The sequence below is a fragment of the Amblyomma mixtum genome, chromosome 1 (assembly GCF_055824585.1).
Source record: "Amblyomma mixtum isolate Tamu chromosome 1, ASM5582458v1, whole genome shotgun sequence".
Classification (NCBI taxonomy): Eukaryota; Metazoa; Arthropoda; class Arachnida; order Ixodida; family Ixodidae; genus Amblyomma; species Amblyomma mixtum.
Genome location: NC_143012.1, coordinates 32,405,080 through 32,422,563, shown reverse-complemented (window position 1 = coordinate 32,422,563; position 17,484 = coordinate 32,405,080). Strand labels below are relative to the sequence as shown.

Below are 17,484 nucleotides of genomic sequence, written 5' to 3'. Positions count from 1 at the left end.
CAGTGAATGAAATTTCAAGCTATTCATTAGCCATGAGTACTTGTCAGCCAGCAAAGACCAATGAATATGTGTTCCCTTGTACAGCTATTATTTTTTTGTGCTCTAGGGCTCGATTCATATCTTTTTTTTTTCATTCTCGCATTAATATACGACATCCGTGATACGGCATCATGCGCGCGTCTTATTTAGGCGTTAGCAAGATATGAAGGTCTACTCGTGTGGAATATTTCTTTTATTTGGTTTTTCGATCCTGCGTCAAGTTTATTGCCAGTGTTTTTTTTTTCTGTATTCGGCTTTTTTATCTACTGATAGAATTAGCGAATTGTTTATCATTGGCTTGTGGTTCAAAGGATATTAAAAGAGAATGGGTAGTAGGCAGACCATGAAATGCAGCCTACAAGAGATGAGATGAGGTCTACAAGAGATGAGGTCTATAAGAGATGAGGTCTCTTGGACCTCATCTTACATCGTGCCACTTGAATAGACATGTACAAACTGGCCTTACTCAAACGATAAGCATCGATAAGCGCATTCGCTCCTCACGGCATAGTGGTTCTACAGGAGGCAGAAGCGGGCATTCAAGTGATAATCCAAACAAGTATTTGATAAAGCAAAAATGCCAATAAGTACGCAGGAACAATCCCACTTCCACTGCACTGTAAAGGCTGCACTGCAAACACAGCAGCCTCACAGCCAAGGCATGGGGTCTCTAGTCACGTGATTCTCTGTATGCCGTGCGAAGGAGTTGCTTCCGGTGGCTGAAGCTCTTGTACGCTCGAGGCAACTTTCGTGGTTCCCACGAGTCGGCTCTGTTGGGCGAGATGAGCGATCGGAGATTGGAGAGTTTTAGTTGCTAGTAGCTTCCGCCTTAATTAGCGCCGTGCACGCTGATAAGCATCTATAGCCCGCTGTGACTTAGGAACTAGTACGATTCGCCAGAGGACATGTTAATGAGACGCTACACTGTTGAAATGAAATTTACTCTCTCGGTATTGGAGCGCTAGAGTTAGAGATTCGGTACCTTGAGCCGGCTACTCGGAAGAAGCGAGATAGCAAAGCGTGTGAACAGTCTTCACAGCGGAAAGAAAGCGCAGTTTATAGTATACATTAGTAAGATAGGTAGCACAGGGTTGATAACAGTGCTGAAGTTAGAAATGGAATTGCGTCTACTGCTATTTTGCCTCGTTGCACACCCAGTGACGCACTCGTATCTTCCTTCTAAGCGTCGTCATCGAATTAAGGCTGGACGTTGGTTATAGCCGAGGGTCATCTCACCGTTATTAGAACATTGAACTTCGGCAGCCCCTTTGAACAAGCAGGTGGCGTCCATAACATCCGGTCAGTAACGGCCCCCAGCAGCCGAGACGGAAGCTGTATAAGTGCTGGCGATCGGCGACGGCCTAAGCGGACGTAATGTGCTGTATGCCTCGACTGGCGGAGCGTTTGCAGCGTTGCATTACTGGCAACAGTGCGCCAAAGCTGGGCCGCCATCGAGGCAGCAATTGACGTAACTGCGTCGTATTCAAATGCATGCAAACAAGACTGCGGGGACCACCGTCGTAGACGACCGCGTAGTCGATGCCCGGCAACCATGCCGGCCTACGCCTATCGCTCGAAAAAAAAAGGGATAAAAAAAAAAGGTGAGAAGGCACAGCGCACTGAGCTCGAAAAGATGATCTCCTGTGCTGCCAAGGCTTGTCAGGCCGTCTTAACAATTTGCTCTCCATGTGAGCAGCTCGGGTGTTGGCACCGAACCGGAACTGTAATAAGCCTTCCTAATGCTGCGATCGATATGTACGGGATCATCGGATCTAGTGAGGAGTAATTGCCGCCGTCGGTTCCAAAGCTAGAACCGCCAGCAGCTAGCGAGTGTACCATTTGACCACTGATGCTGCTGCTTAAGGCAAAACTAAATATTGCTACACTTTTAGAGTAATAGTCAGAAAGTTGCGCAGAGATTTCTCAAAGTGGTTTGTACTGCAAGTGAACACGGTTTCCGCCGAATAAAATCAGCGTCTCCGACAAGCCGACCTCCCTCACATCGTCATTCCTCGGGCGGCGGAAAGCAAACCAATCCTTCCATGGGCTCCCTCCCTCCCTGTGCAATATCCTTCCCATTCCTCCAGCTGTTCCTTCTAAAGCACACTTTCAAAGAACTTCGATCTCTTCCTTTTCGATTTCTTTTCCTTCGCTCTCATTTTTCACGAACGCCCTTTCTCCGTGCTTCTCAAAGAAGGCGGATGGTGGCTGTAGCTGGAAGGGGGGGTAGGGGAGGCACTTGTCGAGGTCAATGACGTACCCGGCTCAGCCGCCGACTGTGTGCCTGTGTGCCGTCCTCACCGCGCCAGCAACGGCACGAGCCGTGTTTGAAGAATCCCTTCGGTAAACACGCCGTCTTTTCCGGTCTGGCTGCTTTGACCGCGCACCCTCTTGCCGCTCCTGCTGGCAGCACCAGCTTCGAGCTCGCTATAGGAGCCTCAGGCCTAACAAGCGGCGGCGCTTTCCACCAGCTTGCTTCGCTGACAAGGGATGTGGGACCATCGACGATCTGTCCTGAAGCAGCCTTCCGTTCCTCTCCCTCTCTCTCTTTGTTCCCTCTTCCACCGCACACACATCACTCGACGTTTTGACGTCACGTTCGTCACACCACAGCGGGCGTCTCTGGCCGAGAGGTGTGACTATTGGAAAGCAATTAGGCGTCCGCTCGCTTGGGGAGGAAATTGACTGTGTCGTCGCGGCGGAGCCGTTTTGCGAGACAATGGACCTCGCCACGTCTTTCCCCGAGAAGCAGTCGTCGCTTTGTTTCGCTAGGGCATGGTCCCGGGCATGGTCCTGGGGGCTGGCAGCACGTCGCCAGGGTGTTGAACTCGACAACACCATTGAGTTTTGTGACATGTGTCGTGCAGTTTGTTTGTTTTTTCTATTTCTCAAAAGCAGTTACCAAAATGATGACCTTGCTCAAAAGTGTTATGAACAGTATATTAAGCTGGACGCATTCTTTGTTTCTTTTCCTTATCTGCGTCACATCTATTGTATCTTCCGACCGCTGACGTTTGTTGTGCGCGGTTTTCATCTGAAGCTCAGGCGTTCTATTAACTATGCTATGTCTCAGCATGACTACACGAAACCCTCTTCAGAGCTCTCTGCTCTCGGCTTGTCTGTTTTGCATCACAAGCTGTATTAGTCAAATTACCGCGGTTTTCCTTCGGTGGTGTCGTCGTCATTATCATGGCCACATGCCCCACCCATTAAGCGGAGAAAAAAGATCGTTCTCAAACTGGCCACTGTACCCTGACGTCCACCTTCCGGCGGAGATCAACTTGGGCGACCGCATTCGATATAGCGGCCTTAACTCTGAACGGGATGCACAATGTACAGCCTTTGTCAAAAGTAACCAGGCTGCACGTTTTTCTTCTAAATCGTATATTAAAGCTATTATTCCAGCCCTCAAGCTCTAAATCTCTGTATGGCAAGAATAACTCTTGTACTCACCTTCAAAGAACTTTTTGATGTTTAAGAAAGCCGTGAGGGCTCTGTTATACGAATGAGAAGCAAACCATGGAGCCTGGTTACTTTTTACAAAGACTGTACTTCCTCTCAGCCACGAATCTTCCTAGTCGTTCATACGCTGCTGCAGCCATTTCTGTTCGTTCAGCGGCAGTTCAGTCGCAGCCATGTGTGACGTTATCACTGTGTAGATCCGTTCGCGAACCAGCTAACGCTGATACTTGTCGTGTCCTGCGGGCAAAATGGCTGTAATTTTCTGCAAGAATGTGGCAGAGTTTTCTCGCTTTTGATTCATAACTTTAAGAGGTCGTCATGTACCGTTTTTGCCGTTCAACTACCCACAAGACATCTCATGCAGCCGCTCTAAGGCGTTCTGTGCAGTACCGCGTCCTTGTGCTGGCTCAAGGCAGTGTTTATGACTAGGCTGCGAACAGCAAAATTGCCTCACAACTTCGTTAGGTACACATGGATGCGTTGCTTAACATGTTTAACTGCAGCAATGACGACACTCTGGTATTAGTAGCCCATGTCGTTTTCACTGAGGTCGCTCGATTGCCCCGAAACTAATATGATTTCTACACAAATGATCAGCGGTGGATACGCCCTCAGAAGAGCAGAAACCAGAAAAAGCATCGACCCAGCACTCACTTAAGTTGTCCTTGGCGTTATCCATAGTAGACACACTGAGTGTCAAGAATCCTGGCAAGTGCCTTTCACATCGCTTGAGCGAACAGGAACTAATTAAGCGCGCTATATCATGCTCTTCTAGCAAGAGCCAAAAGTGACGTAGTTCCTTTATTCACGACGGTGTCCCTAGTGTTGCCGTTCATGTGTCCATGCACATTCATGCATGAAGTATATGAAGACACATACACGAATGCCCATTCGTACATGCGTTCTCCATAGCTGCCATCTTCCCCTAGGCAACGTGTGAGGGGAGTTCTGTTACCATTTGTATTTCTCTATGCGAGTGCGCAATTGCATACGTCTGTCCGCATGCAAACGACGTGGAGCTGATGTTTGTGCCCTGCACTGCCCCCTGCAGGCGGGAGGTGGAGGCCTCGCAGAGCCAGCTGGCAACAGTGAGCTCGCCCAATGTCACCATGCGCATCACGGACCGCAACGGCGACGACGTGTTCACGGCACAAGTGGGAGATGCCCTGGCGCTACGCTTCGAGATCGTCGACAGCCACAGTGAGTATCCTCACCGCGCCCAGTGTTGCTAAGCTATTATGACGACTCATTGTGCGGATATAATACGTGCTTTCTCAGGGGAGGATGAGGAGAGTGGAAGGGGGCTGTACAAGCGTCTAACTTTGTATTGGTTACGGGCTCATTCTAAAGGTGCCACTCAGTGAAACTCCAGATGTTTATTGGTTTATTGAGGTTTAACGTCCCGAAGCAACTCAGGCTATGTGGGATGCCGTAGTGAAGGGCTCCGGAAATTTGGACCACCTGGGGTCCTTTAATGCGCACTGACATCGCACAGCACACGGGCCTCTAGAATTTCGCCTTCATCGAAATTCAGCCGCCGCGGCCCGGATCGAACCCGCGTCTTTCAGGTCAGCAGCCGAGCGCCGTAACCACTGCGCCACCGCGGCGGGGCGAAACCCCAGATGCGGATAGATAGATTTAATTTGATTTATTGGGGTTTAACGTCCCGAAGCAACTCAGGCTATGAGGGATGCCGTAGTGAAGGACTCCGGAAATTTCGACCACCTGAGGTTCTTTAACGTGCACTGACATCGCACGGTACACGGACCTCTAGAATTTCGCCTTCATCGAAATTCAGCCGCCGCGGCCGGGATCGAACCCGCGTCTTTCGGGTCAGCAGCCGAGCGCCGTAACCACTGAGCCGCCGCGGCGGATAGATAGATATAATGAGTAAGTGAACGCAGGCTTATTCGGTGGGAAGGCTCTTAGGCCTAGATGGATAGAGATGTAGAGAATCAAAGGCGGGGAGGTCAACCAGGCATATGCCTTATTGGCTACGCTTAGCGTGAGTAGAATAAATGGTGTGAAAAAGAAGTGACAAATAAAGAAAGTTGAGTTTGTCATTTTCAGTAATAAAATATGCAGATGATTTAGCAAGCAGCTTCCAGCTTCATAACATTAAGCGTTGCGCGGGGCAGTGCGTCTTCTTCAGCAGGTAGTACATTTAACGAGCTTAATAAAGTGCATGTATGAAAAAAAAACTATCAGAATTTGAAATTCTTCCTTCGCTTGCAACTACATTTCTCTTGGCTGATATGAACGTGCGACAAAAGGCTGTGCAGATGCGATCTCGTTTAAAAAGATAACCAGGCTTGCGCGCAAACTCATCAAAGCCTCTCTATTCTCGAAGTGTACTGCGAGGATTCCCAAAATAAATATCAGTTTCCTGTCATGCAACACGTAATACAGGTGTATTGAAAATTCTGAAATCCTTCCTTTCGAAATGTTTTCTCCGGAGCGCCCTGTAAATAAAATTAAGGCAAAGTTAGCCACCGTCGTTCAGTCCTCGTCATTTTGGAACTTTGTTAAAGCTTTTGCTGCCAAGTCAGGTACACAGAATAGCAACAGCAGAAGGGAGCAAAAGCTGACGATCGCCCTTGCTACAAGAATGTAGTGGGTTCCATGTGAACTCAAAGTTAGTTTCTTCTACCCTTGCTGCTTCCGTCAGGTGCATGGCACATCCCCACTGAGCGTGTAGAACGGGCACCATTATAAAAGTTCATCAGAGTGCTATCTTTAGCGTCGTTACAAAACCTACAAAACCTGTGCTAATGGGTTTTTGATAACGCTTAAGCTTCGGATCAGTTATGTCGGACGCAGTGCAAGCTTGAGCGGTTCGCTCGCTTTTCAGGCGCTGAGAAAAAAAGAGAAAAATTTTCCGGTGTCATCAAGATCAGATCAAGCGATGCCTGAGATGGATGCGCAGCGCCCTCTCCAGAACGAAAACGAGAAATGCTATTACTTCAATAGCGCCGCCCAGTCGATCACCCGATGGAGCGTAGAAAACAATAAGGAAGCATATTAGTTTACAAGCAACAGCACCAGCGATTCAACATGTGGGCAAGAATGATAGCCCGTGAACACCTCAACCTTCCCTGATCACCCCGGCATGCACGCAAACGTGCTATACGCCACTGATCGCTCATGTTGCTGTAACCGTCTCACGACGGTTGAGCACCGGGATGGGAGCTGGAGCCTTTGTGTGTTTATTTTCGGCACGCTGAGTAAACGCATAACGACGACCCTAACCTCGTGGGCGGCGACCATAGGCTGGTTCTGTACAATGGACAGCGTACATTGATCATCATTAGGATGGCCGATGCCCCTGGTAGTTTCGTTTGTTTTATTTTCCCCCCTTTCGTTTAATGCGGAGTAATCGAGCGCAATCGGAAGCAAATTGCAGGGCGCGTTCACGTAAATGCGTTTAATACACGTATAAGCGCAGCCTTGTTCAATACCGTCCTATGCCCGGTGTCCCGGCGGCAAGCTAGTATGGGACAGTTCTGGCGATGTGCAGTGTCGTTTGTTTGCAGCACAAATGTTTCCATGTTATTCGCAAGCAAATGGGCGAGGTATCAAGCAAGGTCTCCATTGTTGCATTCCTCAAAACAGAAGCGGTAAATATGCAGGATAGCACTTTTCTGTGTGCTTTATTGTTTAGTCGAGGTGTGTAGTGGCGTTAGGTTCTAACGTCGTTAAGCTGCCCATGTGCTATAGGGCATGCCATAGTGGATTGCTCCGGATTGATTTCGCACGGCCCACTGCCGGTTTTTGAATTTCGCCACCACCGAAATGCTGCCACCATCATCGGGACTCAATCACGCGGCCTTCAAATAGGAGTCCTGCCTAATGAGCACTGAGTTTTGTCTAGAGTCCGCTGCAGTTTCCGGAGATGAACGAATACCAACTCGCCCAGTCGTCAACGCTGTTGAACTCTGCCAGGACGTGAAGCACCTGCAGCACCGGCGGTTATTTTTTGTTTTGTTTGCTTATTCAGTAGTGTAAGAATGAAATAGAGGAGTTGGTTATTGCAACGAGAACCAAGAAAACAGATTGAACCTGGTGGATTCTGTTGTAGTAGTAGTAAACGTGAGAGCGTAGGACCTGCGCATTAGTGTCGGTGTTCTGTGACGTAGGCGCATGCGCCACAAAATAATGGATACGTCATTGCTGATGACGAAGAAGGGCGTGGCGTGAAATTTGGAACAATTCCCAGACTCACGTATCTGGCTTTGAACCCCGTGGTGAATATACTGAGTATACAGCGTCAGGTTGTGAACTGTACAAAAAATGCGCTGCAATCGATGCAAACATAGATTACCCGTTTTCCAGTTTTTCTTTTGCCATAGTGCAACTTAAATAATAAGAAAATTGGTAGGGTTTTAGCGTAGTGTAACCGAGTAGACGTGCGGAAGAATGTGTTCATTCTTCAATACTTCTTTCTGGTGTCTACGTATGCACGCACCCACATTTCACGCTCTTCATCTTCGCACCCTCTCTCCACTCGGCGGCAGCTGACGCGACGCCCTCCTCCCATTGGCTGCACCTGGCGCGACGCTTTTCCGAACTTTCCCGAGCTTCCTCCTATTGGCTGCAGCTTGCGCGACGCTCCTTCGACCAAACCCGAGATTACCCGAATTACTCCGATGATTCACACAAGACAAGACAACATTCTTGCTCGGTGTTGGCACGTCTGGAATATTACTTTCGCGATAAAATGCTGGCATGAGTATAAAATCTGCCTGAAGGCTTTCCTTTTTTTGCTGAATTCATTTTTTTTTTGTGAGACTGCATCAGCCCAATATAACAATCGACAGTGTGTATATATGTATATAGATCAATATGTTAGTACGCATCTGCAAGAACTCGTGCCGAATACTGTCAGCAGCAGTTCAAAGAGCACATTTGGCCACTAGGTTCCATTAGCCATGTTATCAATCACTCCGTGAAACGTTCGTGGTGACAACTTTATTGTAATGATTTGTGTCCGTTGTCAGTTTCATCTGCATTTTTCTCTCTAACATTTCAACAGTCGTGCAGAGCGGGGTGCTTAATTTCAGGCTGCCATACAGCAGGCACGCTTTCTTCGAATTCGCATGATGTATGTTATAGCGTACGCGAACCGCCGGTCATTAATCATAAAATATTGTAAATAAATGCAAAAAATACACCAAATATAAAACATCCTTGAATTTGTAGGTTACAATAGCGACGTCACGAAGCAGCCATTTCGAATTTCTTATGTGCCAGCAGTTACTTTTGGCGCACCAGAGCCGGTGTACAATCACAGGCGACCAAACGAAGCCCATGTTCCAAAGCTGCAATCACACGCGTTTCTGGCTTGCTGGATACGCTCTTAATACCAGGGTTTCCGAGGCGGCTACTAAGCCATGGAGTCAAGCCGAGGCAGACCGTAATCCGTTAGGGTGATGCCTCGATGCGCGGTTCGGGCCACACGCTTTGAGCTCCGCCATAAGTTCATTAATACACAACCGTGTACTTAAATCGCTCCCAGCGGGATCCCCACCGTATCCGAGCTTAGAAATAGCGCCAGCTATCAAACCGCTTCTCCCAAGAAAAAAAACAAAAACGAAACAAACAAACACATAGCTAACCTGTACGCCGTAGATTGTATCAGAATTCCCTGCCGCCTGGTGCATTAAATAAACAGGAAAACGGAGATCTGCGGCGCCGTCTGTGGGCTAGGGGTACGTTCGAAAACCGGTCACGCGAAGATTTATCTCCGCGTCGGCGTTTTGTTTATTTTCTTCTCCGCCCACCGTGTTGTGCGCGCTATAGGAAGCGCAACGTATGATCTCATTTGCCAGGTGGCTATTACAAGAGAAAAAGCGGGTGATAGATGCGTCATTAATCCGGGCTCTGCGAGGGACATAATGGAGCGGTGCTCCCTTGATGCTCATTTGAGCTAATGCGAACCGCAGCGCGGTGTTGGGTATAGGCGCGGGCCTTATACACTGCGCGCTGGAGTCGCGAAATGTTTGCTCGTGTGTTCGTGTGCGGCCTCGGTGGTGTGAGAGCGTGCTGAGCGTGAAGTGATGTGAATCCTCCGCGCGTGAGCTCTTTCACTTTCGCTTATCGCCGGCAAGTGACAATCAAAGCCTCAGGAGCGTTGCCTTGTCTTGTTATGGGTTTACACCACGCTTCGGTCAGCCTTTCTTCTTCTTCTCTCTCTCTCTCTCTGCGGCGCACACGGACGTATATCCCACGTGCACGCACACATATGTACGCACACACACACACGCACACACACACGCACGCACACATGTCTGCGCACACAAATGCACACTTATACACATACACATGCACGCATACATCCACAGGTACATGCACACTCTCAGTTACACACACGCAAGCACATACGCATGCACATACACACACACGCACACGCGCACACATATGTATGTGCACACACACATGCAGACTTATTACACACACACATGCACACATGCATCCACAGACACATGCACACGCTCAGTTACATACACGCAAGCACATACACATGCACACACATAGATGCACACACAAATGCCCACATACGTTCGCAGACGCACACAGAGATGTACACACACAAATGCACACATACGTCCACACACACTCACAGATACACACACACACACACAGATACACACACAGATGCACATACACATATGCACGCACACACATGCACACAATCACATGCATACGCACAGATGCACACTACATGTCCAGACATACACTTGAACGCACACGTGCACACACGCATGCAAACGTGTGCCCGGATGCTAGCACATGCACCCAAAAACACATCGAGATATTCGACGCAATAAACAACTTTCTGCCTCTTTATTAAACGTAATGGTTTTGCCTCGTGTAATTACTCAATCACTCAACGCGTAACATCACTGTTAATTTCTTTGGAGGAGAAATTCCAGAGGCCCGTGTACTGTGCGATGTCAGTGCACGTTAAAGAACCCCAGGTGGTCGAAATTTCCGGAGCCCTCCACTGCGTCGTCCCTCATAGCCTGAGTCGCTTTGGGACGTTAAACCCCATAAACCAAACGAAACCAAACAGTGCGCTGTATCGGACTTAGTTTACCGAAGCTGTGTGGGTTGTAAAAACGCCTTAGTTGGGGGTTTTGGGTTAGTTTTAGCCACATGGGGTTCTTTAACGTGCACTGTTTTCGCACAACACAACACACGGGCCTCGGGCATCTCCTGCATTTTGCTTTCAGCGAAACGCGGCAGCCAGACCAGGATTAGATCCCCTGACGTCGTGCTGAGCAGCAGGCCATCACTATGGCGTCTCTCATAGCCGGAGTCGCTTTAGGACGTTAAACTAACCAAACCAAACCAATTACTTAGCGGTGTGTTTGCTAGCAGCTGGGATGATGATGAATTAATAACCAACAGTTCCTGACATATTTGCTCCCATGCACCGCAGCCGGCTCTATCATAAGGCGTTACGCAACAATTTTATATTGACTCCTTCCCGAAATAATTCTGTTTCCAGACGATTAGTCGGCCCTGCCTTCGATGGAGCAACCTGCTTATGACATCGCTTACTTAGGTGTGAGCCGTGACATCAAAAGTAAAACTCTCAAAGTTAGAAGGATGCAGTGAGAACGAAAGCCAGTGAAACTTGGCTTAGCGGGTCTAAGTGGTTGCCGCTTCTGCTGTGGTCCTGGGCAAATGGTTCCACTTCCGACCAAAGCAACACCCTTCGAACCAAATAAGATTTCTCCTCTATCGCGCAGTTGTGATCATATACACACTCTTAGAAAAAAAGGTAGTGAAAACGTAGTAATGGCTGCTGTTACAACCTTTTTTTAACCCTTACTACCTATGTACTATGTTGCTGCGACCTTGTTACTACCTCGAAAGAAAATTAAGTAGTAACAAGGTAGTAACGTCTGCTGTTACTACGTTTTTCGGCAGTTACTATACTTGTACTACCTCATTATAACCCTGGTAGTATCCATTACTACCTTGATCTGGAAATGGATGATTGGAATATGCACATGTATGTATACTAACATTCCCGGTGACATTGCTACTCAATGTCCCATGTTTTTTATAATGAAAAGGGTTTCCTAAATGGCAGGAAATCTAACAAAATTGCCAGTGCTGTTTTTTGTTTTCAATACAATTTATACGCAGCACGTAAGTGTTCCATTATTCAGTTTGATTTCTTAATTGCACTTTTTCACCAACCCCAAGCTATTGTGCCTAACTTATGCTCATTTTTCCTTCTGGTTTACTACAAGATGCATCCATGTTCAATGTTTTCTCTCCAGAGGTAGTAAATGTTACTACCTTGCAGTTACTACGTACAGTTACTACCTAGGTAGTCATATATGTGACAGTTGTTGCTACCCCAAAATGTAGTAACCTCAACTACCTTTTTTTTAGAGTGCAGGGTGGTAATATTCGGTTGTAGCATAGAAGGGCGAACAAAGTCGCTCATACGAAATTCGGCGCAAAAATATATCTGCGTATTACACCCTGCCAGAGCACCAGACAATGGCGAACTGATACTGTAGTCGTTGGATGGGAGGCGGCAGAGTACGGCTCTCACCGCCGTGGGCGTAGTATATAGCCCAGGTTGATCGTGTCCGTTTGTGTGAAGGGTTGCCCGCTCAGCTTATAAAGCGATGGGTGGCGCAGCAAAGCGTGTGAAGGGTTGCAGCCTCGTGAGCCGGAGGCCAGCACCGGGTCATCCACTAATCAGGCAGAGAGGAGAAGTCTTCTATCCCTCGCCACTCTCCCGAGAGTGACTGTTCTCGATAGTGTGATGTACTCGCATAAACGGTGGCTCGCGGATGGAGCCCATAGATCAGGAGTCCCCGTGGTACGAGGCTTTCCTCAACTCTGACTAAGGTAGTTGTCAGGCCACGTGGGAGACTACGCCATATTTTTGTTCGCTTTATTAGTTACATTCGCCCTCTGCTCTGGCTTGTCGTTTTTCCCATCATTCATATTTTATTTCGCCACGTATCATTGTTGTGTCCGTTCGTTCGCGCAAGGCCGCAGGAAAGGGGTGTTATCATTTGTGTTCGTGACGCGAGAAGCGACCGGACTAATCTCGATTGATCACAGTCATGGAGAGCTGCATCTACGTGTTTCCAGATTACTCTAGATGATCTCGACCTGTTATCTCGAAGTTTCCTTGCCGGCTTTAAATTGAACGATGCCGCGAACAGCGGGCATTCGTAGTTCGACGACTGACGACCACGTTTGTTGCTTACGCCGCCGCCGAGTGATTCAGTTCTTTTGCGGGCGCAAGTCAGCCCAAATATAGAGCTTCGTTAGCAAGCCTTGTTGCTGTATTCTTCACCGCTGGACTGCCGTCACAACAACGTGACAATATCAAGCTCCTTGCGGCAACTAGCAAACTAAACACGAAGAGATTTATTACCGCCCATCCCAGCACTTATGTGACTCAGACCGGACAGGCACATGCAAGGTGACGTCACAAGCGCCTTTGCCTACTGACCGTGTGGTCTGTTAGCATCTAAATTTATCGCGTGTGCGCACGAGAGAGCCGAGTGACGTACTTTGCTAAGCATACGTACAGAAATGTATCCCTCTTCTTGCATATCTAATTTTCTTTCACTTCCTTTCTTCAAGGTCCGTACGAAATCTTCGTGCGCGAGCTGGTAGCCATGGATGGCGTCGACAGCAGCGAGATACTGTTAGTGGACAGCCACGGGTAAGTCTGGGGAATCTCTTTCTCTCTTGTTGTTTTTCCTCAGTGTTACCAGCATTTGTCGCCTGTATGCCTGGCATAGCCAATCACGGCGGAAGTTTCCTACAACCTGAGAGCAGTGTGAAACCAAATGGTTCTCGAGCAAAAAAATAAACATGTAGATGAACATGGCCATAACCCTAAAAACCGTGTGCGCATATGCGCCACTGAGCGGAAGCATTCATCTTAATAAGTACTTTCTCGTGTGAAGCTTAATCTGGCAAGATTGATTCGAACCATAAGCATTCTGGCATGTTTCTTTAGAGTTTACTGAGTGTTCTGTTCTACTCAAGAGACAGAGCGCTAGCGCAAACGAACACTGACAAAGCAATAACAAATGACTGCGTGGCGACAAAAATAAATGGCGTTATGTCTTTTGAGGAGAACCAACTTTCCTAGCTTGTCACCTTTACAGCTCGATTCTAAGCCGCAACACGATTAAACGAAGTGACATCGCCAGCATCAGTGGATTAGAGGCAAGAGCACAGAATGTAGTCGTCATCATCATCATTTTGACTACATCCACTGCAGGACGAAGGCCTCTCCCATATCTCTCCAGTTAACCCGGTCCTGTGACAGCTGTGGTCACCTTATTCCCGCACAGAATATAATTCTGCCTTCGTAGGACGATGTGTCCCTTGACTAGGATATAGAACTATTTATGGTCTTTCAAGCAGCAGCTCCCAGAGAGCTGACCTGCTTCTTGAGGCATCAAAAACCGAAGGCGAGTCAGCAAGCAGTGTAACGAACACCTCGCGGGCAGCTGGAACCGCATCGCGGACAGCTGACCTGCTTCTCGTGGCATCGAGACTCGGATGCAAAATAGCAAGGAGTGTAAGGAACAACCTTTTCTTCTTGGCACCTGTAGTCACAGCAAGCTGAAACAACGCATGCGTTGTAAACTAGCAGGAGTCGCGATGGCCACTTTATGCACGACCGCAACTCCCTTTCCCTGCACGACTGTAGACGACGTGACATTCTTGGCGCGAACTTGTCGGCGCGACGACGACAGAACATGACATCACGACACAGTCAAGCTTAGCATAGGAGGTACCGTGTTGCTGACAGGACTGTGACACTCAAAGCAAAATCGACGCGAGGATGGGACAGCGAACAAGACTTGTCGCCCGTCCTGTGAACGACAGGACACGAACAGACACGACCACGGCACGCTCGGTCGTGCTTTTAGATGTGTGTTGAGGAGTTGTTTGCGTCCTTGTTTAGATCTGAGCAGGCCGCTCCCTCTCTCGTTATTGAATCAAGCCGCAGCCTACACACACATAAAAGGTAATGTACCGAAAGCAATGCAAGTCCTGTCCCGTCCAGTTCTGCACAGTCTCCGTGCGCAGAAGACATGTACAAAACGCTTTCTCCCATATTTCGTTCTCTTTACCCTTCTGGGATACCAATATGCCCATATCAGTAAGCCTGCTCATCCAACCACAATGAATGTTAGTGCCCGTACTGAACTCTGTAATTGGCAACGCCTTGAACAGGATAGTTCGCTCACTTCGCTATTACATTGAATGCCTACCGACAGGTTAAATGAATGGTACCAGTGAGCACTAAAACTTCCTTGGATGTCCTGCAAACGTCCTAAAAACGTCCGTAGGATGTCCAAGGTAGTTTCTGTGCCCACTGGGATTCAAACAATCTTATTCATGCGCAATGAAATGTCGGTGCTGTTCGTAATAATTGTATGGGAATTGAATCTGAGCTTGACATCGTTTCTGAGGTGAGAACACAACAGAGATGAACTGATTCGCAGTCAGGCCGCGGAGAACCATATCTACGTCCTCCATTTCATGCCGTCATTTCAGGCACTCTTTTGCTATTTCGCCTTTCCAGTCTTCCTTTTTTCTCCTGTAGTTACAAACACAGCTGAGCGGCCACGATGTAATTAGCATTGATCTCCTTATGTGTGTATATACCTATCAGCGATGATAGTTATAATACTGCACGCGCTTAGGTGTATGGGTGAAAGAAGAAAGATCGAAGTTTCTTGCATCGTAAGCACAACAGTGACACCCGCATAAACATAACAAAACCTCCCAATAGCTAACGCGTGAGACAAGCTAGATCACTGCACCGTGCACCGAACCTGCAGTACATCATCCGTTGACAACAACGTAAACAAAACCCTCAAGCGTCGGACTAAAATTATTCACCCAAAAAAAGAAGCAGCTGTCTACGCGGGCTGCAGTTCGTTAACCGCCATCCGACGTGCGGACAGCGCTAAAAAGACAGCAGGCGTGGACGCCAGCACTGAAAACAAAAAAAAAATTGAAATACAGAGAAAACAAACGAGACTTGAGTGGTCTCTCGCTTCCTCCTTTGCGCTGGGTTCTTGGCCGATTATACCTGAGCAACACGCGCGCGCTTTCCGCTTTCCGTATTACTTCTTTTTTTTTACTTTTTGTTTCTTTAAAGAAACCTTCCCCTCGACTCTGCCGCATTCCGGGATAGCTTAATCGCTGGTCCCGACGAGAGAGGGCGCTCGGCGCGTCTCTGTCTTTGCCGCTGGTGCCCCGGTATTATCTCCGGACGAGGCTACTCTTTTGCCGTCATTAAGGCGAGGGGGACGCCAACTATGTTACTGCCGTGGCAGCGTTGGAAGCCGCATCACATGCTAGCTCCAGATCCGAGCTGTTGCGTGGCAGGCAGGCTGGCAGGCCAGAGGAGGAGCGGCCGTTCTATCCGACATTTCGCCGATCCGGGCCACTCCGCCGAGTCTTCTTCTCCTCTTGGCCGAAAAGTACACTGGCCTTTTGAGACAGTTCCTCGCGTCGTCTACCTCGTCAGATGTTGCGAGGGGACGTTGGTGTGAGGTGTTTTGTTCGTTTGGCGCGCGCGCCTTTCTCGCTCTTCTGTACTCTTCTTTCTCCGTGTGCTTCGAGAAAGCAGGAGGTCGTCGCACCCAGAGGTTTGTCTGAGACGCCCCCCGGCGGCGAGGGTTTGTCTTCACGATCACCCCCCCCCCCCCCCCCCCCCCGCCTTTGTTTCGACTCTGTCTCCGGGTTCCGGTAGCGCCTGTCTGAAATGATTTGAGGCTTCGAGCGGTTCCATCACCTCTGCACGCTTTCGACTTTCTCCGTTTCAGGTTTTACTTATTTTTTACTTTTCTTTATGTTTTGTCGGCTTGACTCAGTAGACGCTGCAACAGAGTAGTATAATTCACATCCCACTGAAGCGGTCGGTATGCTTTGCTCGCCTTTTGTTGAGGACGGTGTCGTTTTGAAATTTTAAGGACTGCAGTTCAGCGTTCTTTCAGTTAAACGTTGATAAAAGTTTGGTAGCGTAACAGTATGAGCCGAAACAATGCTCGGTGGAAGAAAGCAATCTTCATCGACTCCCTCAAACAAAACTTTCGCTTTTTGTTTTTATTTTTGGTAGTCAAGTCGTTCTCCAGAAGCCCACTTAACTTCTTTCTGTAGCGAGTAATGGAAATCAACTACTTGTTTGGTTCTTCAATGAGAAATTACAAGCTCTCTAAATGTTCATTCACTGCAGTTATTCATTGCAAAACCTAATTTCTGCATCGAAACACAGTAGTGAAGAAACGAGCTTTTCTAATAATATACAGGTCCGTCCTATGTGAAAGGGAACAAACAGTTTGTACAAAAAGAGGAAATTTTTGGTTATATAACTACTGATGTTCCAAATGACGTTTGGATTTTATACGCCAAGATGAAAATTAGTTAAAGAACAGAAAAAAAATGTGCTTGTTGCTTATAATTATGGAGTAACCAGGAACTGAATGCTAATGATATGTTCCCTTTCATATTGAAGCTACCTGTACGCTGCCTCGTTAGAATACATCCGAAAACACTATTGAAATTAGGATACTGGCAGTCAGTGCAGTCATGAGTAGTAAGAAGCATATAGATATCCATAATTACACGTAAGATTTTACGAACGTCAGTGCCAAACTTCAAATCAATACAGCATAAGTAAGCGACGTTAGTCTCGCAGCACAAGATGCAGTACCTCAACCCACAAATTCAACACCGCACGAAAGCGTATCGCCAGTCTATTATTAGGAACCAGAACCGCTCTTTTGTAACCTTCAGCTGTTATTAGCTGAAATTTATCGAGCATAGGGCGCAGAAACGAGTTCGTTATTTATAATTCTACTTCGTTTGGGTAAATGCGGCTTGAGTTGTTCGCTCTTGCTTATTACTATTGCCGAATGCTGCAAAATTATTACTCACGTCTGTCATTATGCACGTAAGTATTTA

At 47.8% G+C, this 17,484-nt stretch overlaps 1 protein-coding gene across 1 annotated transcript in view; it reads left to right on the top strand.

Annotated features, from left to right (window-relative positions):
• Nucleotides 1-17,484, top strand: part of LOC149365963 (uncharacterized) — a 103,020-nt gene that overhangs the window by 60,166 nt on the left and 25,370 nt on the right. Inside the window, exons 7-8 of the mRNA XM_089549101.1 lie at nt 4,553-4,701; nt 13,129-13,210. Coding sequence (XP_089405227.1) covers nt 4,553-4,701; nt 13,129-13,210 — 231 coding nt within the window. The remainder of the gene's footprint in view (nt 1-4,552; nt 4,702-13,128; nt 13,211-17,484) is intronic.